The sequence below is a fragment of the Solanum lycopersicum genome, chromosome 2, assembly GCF_036512215.1.
Source record: "Solanum lycopersicum chromosome 2, SLM_r2.1".
NCBI lineage: Eukaryota > Viridiplantae > Streptophyta > Magnoliopsida > Solanales > Solanaceae > Solanum > Solanum lycopersicum.
The window spans coordinates 57569278-57579746 of NC_090801.1; the positions used below are offsets into that span (position 1 = coordinate 57569278).

General features: G+C 36.4%; 1 protein-coding gene across 1 annotated transcript; it reads right to left on the minus strand.

Annotated features, from left to right (window-relative positions):
• Positions 1–461: 461 nt before the first annotated feature.
• On the minus strand, positions 462–9884 carry LOC101268831 (protein STICHEL-like 4). The gene is made up of 6 exons (XM_010318546.4): positions 6721–9884; positions 5262–5481; positions 4371–4937; positions 2393–3020; positions 1776–1839; positions 462–798 (listed from the first exon to the last, which is right to left on the minus strand). Exons 1-6 carry the CDS (start codon positions 8782–8784, stop codon positions 706–708), a joined length of 3636 nt encoding a protein of 1211 aa, XP_010316848.1. The 5' UTR covers positions 8785–9884; the 3' UTR covers positions 462–705.
• Positions 9885–10469: the final 585 nt, after the last annotated feature.

Here is a 10469-nt window from a genome sequence, read left to right on the forward strand (position 1 = left end):
AATAAATTTGTTAAGAGAAAAATCATTAAATATTATTTTATGCCAAAAAATAATAATAAATTTTGACTAGGTGAGGCATCCCATGTGAGCCTCTTTGATTAATTTCTGAAGCCCATTTGATGGGTTGAACAATATATAGAACAACCAAACAATTTTCTTTTATAAAATAAATTGACAAATAATTTGAAATAATTAACTTAATTTGTTCTCTTGTTGACAGACTATATGCAAGGAATAGTATGTCACATCATACATGGTTTGAAATGTAAAGGGACTAAAATTATGGCATAATCCTAAAGTGTCCTTTAAAACCAAAACAGGGGATTAAAATTTAGAAATATGTCAAATTAACAAGTGCAACTTTATAAAATAAAACAAAGGACTATAGTTTTAGAGATTAAATAGAAAAAAGAATGGACAATAATTACTAACAAAAAAAAAAGAAAAATGATTTACATATGTCATAGTAAAAGAGGAAAAATGAATTCCCAATAATTTATAAGAATGTAGAATAGTGTTGTAGTACATGAGAGCTACTGTAGACATCTAAAAGAGAAAATTGCTAAACTAGAAAAAGATATATTAATAATGTTGCACCTTCCATTTATTATTGGAAAAAATAAAATTGACCTTCTAAACAAAGATTGACTGACGTTGAACAAATAGTAGAACTAAAACTGGAAATTAATCTGATACATTTCACTGCTACCTTGGAGACCTACCAGAGAGACATTTTCCGCAAGAAACGAACCTCAGTAAGCTCTTTGGCCTCCTACTTCTTGTTTTCAATCGCGAAAGCTGCACGCGATAAACAATTCTGTTATAACTGATAGTTTCAAATAAATCAGTAGGGCTACTAAATTTGATAATAAGTCAGTAATATATCCTGTAACAAGTTGGTGTAAAGCCTTCTAAATCATGAAACAAAAGAAATAAGAAGCTACAAGTGAAAGGATTTATATCCCATTTACTCCACTAAAGAGTATTTTCCCATAGATAAATAAGTCTCTCCTTCAGCATCGTGCCTCAGTGTCAGTAATCAAAACTGTGCTATAGTCTGATGTTCCTCAAAGAGCTTTTATATTCGGAATGGTGATAGCTTTTACAAAAAAAATTGGCTGAATTGACAGTAGCATTATATAGTTTAAACATCTCATGCACTGCCAGAGCCCAGAGGGAACTACGAATCACGTGCGATTGTCCTAGAATACTCTGGAAGCCATAGAATAGGTCAGTTAATTCGCTATTTCCAGCTTTGAACTGGATTTGCATCCAAGGACGCGGTTTAATTTAATGGTCAATGAAATGAGAGGAGAACCACGAAGTCTCAAGTGCAAAAAACACCAGGCAATTTCTTTCCATCCACCTAAGCCTTGGTGTTTAAAGTTATTCGATACCTGTGGATAGAGGCACCTGGTGGAATAGTCGAGGTATTCCATCGATGCCCAACTTGTGCATACAACCCACTATACTCTTTTGCTAATCTCTATTTTTTTCTTTTTGGGTGCGTAAGATATTTTTGCTCATGGTCCATCATCATATAGCTAAATGTAAGACAAGGCAGCCGGCAAGGAAGCATCTTGATTTGATATGTTAGGAACTGAAACATCTTCATACTTGCCTATACTTGCACCTTAGTGCAGTATGTCAAATTCCAATTAACGGATGAATGCAACTACGTTGACATACAACTTGAAAAGTCTAAGATGTGTAGAAAACATTAAAAGGACTCTTGAATAAATTGAAAAAGAAAATAGATGTTTGAATCTGTTTACCTGTCGGCGGGTGACTCTTCTAGCCTTCCAACAAAGCAAGCTCCTTGACCTTGCTTCTAATCTCCTGCAGAGAAGAAAGATCACATTACTACATGAGAATAGTCCAATTAAAAGAGGATCACTTGTGTGTTTCCAAGAACAACTGAATATCAAATGAAGATAGCTATACCTACTATAAGAACTATGCAATATAAGAATACTCATTCCAACAAAAAGTAAAGTGGTGCCATATGTCCTGATGTTATACTTAAAGGTTGTAACATTTTCTATGGGGTCCTTTAGCTGATAATTGACGACAGGACAACACTAATCTGGATGGAGTGTATTTTTCTAGCATGTGTATCATTCCATCCACCAACAAGTGAAGGATGAATGGACTGCTTGTGCTCCACATTTCATTTAATACAAAATATCCACTCTATAACAGTAGGGCATTCTCTAATCTTTTCTGCATCTGTAGTTCTGTACTGCTATATTAAATCAAAACATAACTTAAAGACATACGTTTTGATGGTATATTATTTGTCTCTTCAAGCAAATGATTACACATCTGAGACACATATACAATCTGATATATGATGTGGTAATACAAGAAGGATGGGTAAAGAGGTACATACAAATTCTCTTGTTCAAGCTTATCAGCGATAGAAACAGCCTTGCGTTTTGACCAGCTACTTTGCCGTGTGCATCCTTCTGCCTGCTGAATTACGTGAGCAAGAGATACCTTGCTCTTAACTAAGCTCAAACTCTGGCTTCTATCCCCTAAGTTTCTTCGTTCAGGAATGGAGGTGGATGAATTTTTGGCAATTGACATTATCCCTCCCGGAAAATCCCTTTCTAAATTCCGCCTATCAAATTGTGTATTGTTGTCGATCTGATCATTGTGTTTTGATTCTCTTGGAGAAGCTTCCTCTTCAACTATCTCGCTACCACCTATTCCTCTCGAGTCGAGCTTTCTAAATGCTAAACCTTCGCTATCATTCACTTGTGCCCTGCTGATTTCATCAGGACCTGCCATTCTCACCCCATTACCATGAATGCCAGGATTTGTACCTATATGAGATACACCATGAGGTGCTGACAACACAATTGGTCCAGCCCTGCCATCTTTCCCGGATTCACATCTGATTTCTATTGTCACGGGGGACCCAAGAACAGACTCAAAAGCTTGTAAAATATGACCCCTAAATTTCTCTACTTTGGATTTTGTTATATGTGAGCTGAACAGTAACTGCACAGTTGGAGCTGCAAAGAAATTAACAAATCCGATGAGCATGAATAACATCTACAAATGAAACCCCACAGATCAGTATTATATAGTTGTCCCAACAAAAAAGGGAAACGACGGGACACATGCACAGTACATGAAACATACTTTTCAATAGAGTCCCTCCCTCCCTCTTTCACAAGTCATGGGGCACATATGGAAACATAAGCAACTCTAGAATAACACTCATATTACAGAAGACACAGTATCGCTACAAGTCAGAATGGAATTTTATGTTCATAGTATGTTAAGTTATAGGAAGTCCAAAACTAAAATAAAGATGTCAATCGAAAAGGAAGCTTACAACAGAATGAATATGGAATTACAAAGGAAACCAAGCTACAAAGTGCAAGAGTAATACTCAGAAAGCTTACAATGCATTAAATTTGTAACACAGATGTAAAATTAAGCAGGTAACCAAGAGGTGAACAGATACAGAGAGAGATTCAAAAGAATAATAGAATAAAGAAAGTAGTCATTTCTCATGCGTTGAAGCACTAAAAACACTCTTGCAATCAGCAGTGAGCAGCCTGCTACCATTAGAGGCGGATCTAGGATTTGAACTTTATGGGTTCGAGTTTGGGGTTCTATCACATCTTATTTGATTGACAGGGCTCGCTACTTACTTATTTGTACTTGATTTTGTGATTTTTACCACATAAAAGTTCCAAGCCAAAGCTATTGGTGTTCAGATGAAATCATAACTCACACTCTACGTCTGCCCCTGGCTACTACTTGCTGCAACAAGTCTTTGAAATGAACTGTTCAAACTTCAAACCATATAATCCTGTCAAAACGTGCTCTCTTAGTATTACTAGGTTCCGTTCAATTCCACCTTCTTCACAAAAAAAAGCAGCAAGTTTAACACCCTGGACATTTAGAAATATATGTCCATGATCTATATTGACAAGGAAATAAAAGATAACATCCAAGAAACTTGAATAACCAGGCCATTCGGAGAAAGCCTGACCCCAAATTGATTCCTGATTAAGAGAAAGGAAGCTTTTCTCTTGAATCTATTCTATAACCTTAAAATAGTGCAGGTCTGTAATAATTTAAAATAATGAAGATCTATTTTAAGCTAACATTAATTGGTTTACTTAAAATTAAAAAAGTATTTTGTGTTAAACTGATCTGGCGGACAAAACTCTTCTGGTTTTCACCTGCTGATTAAACATGCAGTTGAAATGCCTAAAATTGAATATAAGTGTGCAAAACTCACTACTCATGACCTTACTACATAATAATATAAATAATTAAGAACAGTTCACTAGTCATGACCATAAGACATAGCTAAGGATTTTTGTAAGAGACTAAATGAATTGTACCTGCTCCAAAGCTGACTGAGGTAAGCTTCCCTTCACGATACATAAACTCTTTTAAGCCATTTATTTCGATATTTTCAAGCACTTCTAACCACATTTCTTCAATATCCTGGTGCAACTTACCTGTAACCTGACCACTACTTGTTCTATTTTTATCACTAGAGACGCCATAAGCTTTTTGAGTAAATTCTCCAGTTCCATTATGCCCTTTCCCACCAATGTGAACCCCTTTCATCCTGGCGTCGGAGTAAATATCACTAGAACATCCAGCTTGAAAGTTTTCTACTCTACTTTTTGATGGGAACCCTCTGTTTTTGTGTAGCATGTCAGCATGCTCGACATTGCTTTTCCTGGGTCTTTCTGTTCCCCCTGCATTATTCAAGTCTAGTGGACTTTGAATAAAACTAGTGTCAGCTGAGGAATTGGGCAACATATACTGCTGATCTGGAGCGAGTTGCAGCAATGCAGCTGTAAGCCAGGTAAGTCTGTCATTTGACATTCTCAGCTGCTTTTCAGCTTCAGATAGTGTTTTCAGAGCTTGACGCAGTTTTTCCATATCTTGTTTTGATACTGCAACCAAAGAAAAGGAAAGTAAGAGTTGAACTTGGAGAAAAATATGATTAAAATGGCATATATAGTTCAAGTTCTTGTGGCTGTGAGAATATTGAAAGAGAATGAGAAGGCAATTAGTTAAATTGGAAGATGTGATACAAGATTCTCTTTGCAAATTGTTTCACAAGCAAAGCTGATTTAGCTTTTAGTTGGAAGACTTATTAAGGGAAATCAATATGTATTGTCTGGCTATTGTGAGCTATTACCCAGTAGTTTATCCAATATCATATGGATCTATAATAACTCATTTATTATGGAATAACCATATTATAGATCACTTACTTGCTTGGCGTCGAAAGAACTTCCTCCGAGGCCTTTCTTTTGTGAAGTCATAGCTCCCAGCAAGTATATCAGTTATGACTGTAGCAAGTTGTGACATTAAAGCTAAGGGTTCGACACCAGATTCCATGATATCCCTCAAATGTTTCACTGTATTGACAGTGTCAGCAGATAATGCCAAGTCAAGTAAGTCCACTAATTTCTCATCGGATATAAGTCCAACCTGTAATGACATCAAGTCACAAAAGTTATTAAAAAGTTACAATCACATATCTAATCTCAAAATTTAGTAATTAGGCAATGTAAGGAAGAAGTTGAAACAACGGTAGCTCACTTTTGATTAGTGTAATTTTCCATAAAGCCAGAAGAAATAATTATAATAAAGGATATTTCAATTCTTCATCAAAGAACAATATATACTAAATGTCATTTCTAAGTATCTCAATATTATTATCCAAAAAGCAATAACCAGTCTACTAGAGAAAATTTTTGTTTTATAGAAAGCTTAACGTACATTCAATACTGAACCTAGGTTTATTTTTTTATATTTGTGGTATCGGGCTAGCTTGCACACACTCCGATTAATTGGTACATGCTGCCTCCCACCAGCACAGGTACCAGGTAAGTTTGTCCACCAGTAGGTAAGTTTTTGCTTATCAAAAATGTTTTTTCCTTATCAAAAATGATTTTGCCTCCGCCAGGAATTGAACCTGACACCTCATGGTTCTCAATCCACCTCATTGACCACAAAATACGCACCTCATCTTCTATCATATAGTTGGACAACCAGTTAAAGTTCATTTGCAAGATGCCTAGTACTTCTTCGCCAGCATTGTAAACTGATATGGTAGCCATATGCTGAAACCTCTAAAAACAAAGCATGATATTCTATTACCAAAGACTAGTCTTCTTCCTGAAGTGTGAGGTAATAGCTGGATTAGTCTAAGACATCTCACCTCCTCACACTGAAATAATGAAATAAGTGTGTGTGCAAGAAAACACCATCATTTAGCTAAAGCTTTTTTTTTTTTGAGAATGATAACTTCCATTTAGCTAAAGCTTTTTGCTAAACAATTATGAGATCAAACAGATATTAATCATATGCCACTCTCTTAATGAAAGCATAGTTTAGGTAAACAGAAAATGACAAACTAAAATCTCCTTCTAATGCAGAGAAGGTCAATGTCCACTTGATAAAAGATGCACTATGATAAATCAAGACAACGTTTAGTAAAATTCTCATTGAGGAAAGAGAGAACAAAAGAAAACATAATTCACACAAAAAAAAGTCTAACCTTGCTTTAGAAATTTCATATGATTGTTTGCAAATCAAACAAAGTTCAAGTGGGATCATAAAAAGAAAAGTTAATAAAATGCATTAGCAACAAAGTATGAGATCTTGATCGGCAAAGCAAAAAGAACTTCCTCGAGCTTTGATAAGAGAATATGCTAGAAAACGCACCAGCTCCTGAACAAGAGGGACAGAGATTCTCTGGCCAAGCAAACTCAATTGCTCAAGAGTCATTTCAGCATCTCTCAGCGATCCATCTGATCTTGATGCAATAAGCTTGAGTGCATCCCTTTCGATTTCAAGATCTTCCTTGGTTGCAATACATTGCAAAGTATAGATGATATCTGCATCCTTCAACTTGGGAAAAAAGAATTTCTGGCACCTAGATATGATTATATGAGGCAAGACATCAAGACTTGAGGATACAAGGATAAAAACGACTCGCCTAGGAGCTCTATCGATGACCTTTAGAATAGCACTCCAACAATCAGGAGACAGTGTGTCACAATCATCAAATATAAACACCCTATACTGGGATGGCAGTTTCGATACAATCATGTTATCAAGAAGATCCATCATATTCTCAAAATCAAAATTACTCACAGGACCTATTTCCCTTATATTTCGACTCCTTCCCATATCATGTGCAATGCAAGAATCACAAAAACCACAAGGCTTGGGATGCTCAATGGATTGGCAATTTAATGCCCTTGCAAAAATGCGGGCACATGAGGTCTTTCCTGTTCCATGAGGCCCATAGAAAACATAAAGCAAGCCAACTTTTCTCTTAACAGCGGCATTTGAAAGAGCTTGTGCAACTAAATTCTGTCCTACCAAATTTCGGAATGTTCTTGGCATATACTTTTGTGTTAGACTCTGGTGCCTACTATTGCCACGCGTGCGAAATTTGCGTTGCTCGCCTGATCTAGCTTCTGAAGCAAGATCCGAGTCAAGTTCTTGCTTTAGTAAATTGTCTGCATAGATACCCAACTCTCCCGAATAATCATGAACCCAAGCAGGATGGTCTGAACTTCCCTGCGAATTTGAAGCATCAAATAGTAAGGGCAATGCCTCTGCTTCAGATTTACTAGATGAGCTCGAGTATTCGGACATTATTGGCATATCAGCAGCATCCCCCCCTCTTGGACCACCACCACTTCTTTTTGACCTTGGGTCAGACAACCCACAAGATAAACTCTTGCCTGCCATGTCGAGAAATGATTTTCCTCTATGATGAATCCTTGACCAGTTCCAAGGAATTCCGCATCCATTCCTTGGATCTCTTGTTACATTCTGGTTGACATACTCTTCATAGCCATCTTCTGCAGGATATTTTTGGTGTGCTGAAGCTTGACCTAATGAATTTGAGGCCACAGACATTTCATTGTGGGCAAGAGCATCCCTTGAAGGAACAGAAGTACGAGTTCTTCTTGCCCCTCGAAACTTACGCCTTTTTACTCTGCCATTGCCACGAGTTGTCGCCTCCATTTGCTCTGCAATTTTCTCATTATGATTATGCCTTCCACGAGCATGAATGTGAGAAGAAGCTACCCCATCACTGTCAATTGGAACATCATTTAATTGCTCAGAGAGGGTCCTTGTTCGATGATCATGCCTCTGCCTCTCTGTTTCATTGCTAATTCTACCCCTTTGTTCGGAGTTCTCTGAAGCAGGATCGTGGACCAAATCATTTCTATCATCGGGACACTCATCCTTTTCAGCAATGTAGTCAGTTCCCAGATTCCTACGGCTTGATTCTTCTCCCCTGACTCTCCTCCGTTCGCGAACTCCACTCTTGCTACTTCGATCACTTGGAGCCCCTGCCATTCTCTCAGCATTATGCTTATTAATCTCTGCAGAAGCCACTCTAGACGGCGATCGGACAGCTAAAGGAGGCGAGTTTCCAGATAAACCTCTGCCATCCCTAGGTCGATCTATGCCTACAGACCGCCTACCATTGCTCATAACAGCATCCCTTTCACTTCTTTTAAGAAGGGCATCGACAACAGAAGGAGATTGCCATGAGGGTGGACTTGCAGAAGGATCTCTTAAGGACCTTGACCTCTGAAGTACAACAAGGTCCCTCATAAGGGACCTATCAGCCAAGATGGGGCTATGCTTATGCATGTGGTTCTTCAAATGAATACAATTTGTCAAATGTATGTGATTTCGTAAGTGATCACTAATGTTTCCATTTGCATCCTTAAGAATCCGGTCACGAACAGCCCTGGTCATGATCAGTACATATATTGATCCAAACACGGAAGTATTCTTGAATTATGGTTAGACATCAACAAATGCATCATTCTTTCCAAATCAGTTCCAAATCTTCCCAATTATGAAAAAGTCCAACTTAAAATGTCTACCAATTCACCAGTATTAAATTATCTCACTATCAACGCCCCAGAACCTAGTAATAATGACCAAATCAAACCAAATTTACCTTCCAAAACCATCAAATAACCCCAAGAATCATTATAAACATTCCCACTAAACAAATCTCACGTCCAGTAACGGCTAAAACTCGAAAGAAGAAAAATCTTACAACAAATCATTATCCATTAAAAATCCAAAACCTCCACAAACCCATAGCCAACTGCCACTCTTGCTTACTACCCAACAAAACAAGCAAAGCAAAAACGAAAACCCATCTCAATTAGAGCATAAAGACTCTTACCTTTCTTCACTTTTAAGCTTTAAATAGCTTATTAGAAGTAAAGGGTCACCGTATATTATGACAAAAACGGTGGAAAGAGAAAGTAAAAGTTGGGAGTAACACTACACTCACCTGAATCAAGAGGGGAAACTAAGCAGCGAGTGACCCGTTACTATCATAAAAAGTGTTCATTTTTTTTTTCTCAACTTTTCTCAGATCTCTTTTTCAATCTTTCACATGAGCTTCACGAGAGCTTCCTTCAAGAAAACGATAGAAGTTGCCGCTCACCTCACAAACACACACACCCAGAAAGTAGAACATGTGCATTAACCCCTTACCCCTGTTTTACTGTGTGTTTTTTTTATGTGTCTTTGTTTTTTCAGAAATTGAGACAACCAGTTATGAGCTGAACAGAGCAGAAATGGGTAGTGTTCTTTTTATTTACCAGTAGAGAGAGAAAGAGAGAGATTCGTGGGTGGGCTAGAGAGAGAAACAATTAGCAGAGAGAAAACAAGAACTATATAAATGTTTGTGTATACTCTATAGTCTAAATAGACAGAGAAAATAGAGAATCTTGGAAATTTTGCTGAGGAATTTGGGACATTTTTGCAAGAGAAAAAGCAAAAATAGTTCAAATTTTTGTTTTTTAGCATCAAATAATGATGGGGAGTTTTGAATTAAATCCTTTTTTGGGGTCTTTTGCTATGATTTTGGTTAATAATTAAATAATTAAGATTTTGAATTTTCAATTATGATGATTAATATTATTAAATTATTTAAAATAAGAATTAGCTGGAGTAGTAAGTTCTAATACTCACCAATAATGATAGTGACAGAATGATAGATATCTATTTATTCTTAATTAAAAGGTTTTGAATTCGAGTCTTACTAAATATGAAATTTTTTTTGTTAATATTAGAGTTCGACTTTTATTGGATACGAAATCATCTTTGTTCTCTTTAATGTGAAACTTTTCAGTACATATCCGAATATAATCAGATTCAAAAAATAAAAATTGTGTTAATTGTTAACGAATTAGGTAACATAGAGGAATTGTTTAACAGATTAGGATAGTTGAAATTTATCTATTTTTTTAATTTTTTTTTGAAAATGAACATTTAAAAACAAAGCTTGTTGAAGGCATTATCTCAAAAAATGACTTATATTCTGTGAATTTAAACTAGTCCTGCTTCATTATGAATGCTGGACCTTTTGATTAATATTAATGAAAAAATGAGAAAGAAGCAGAAGCAGATTTAGCATA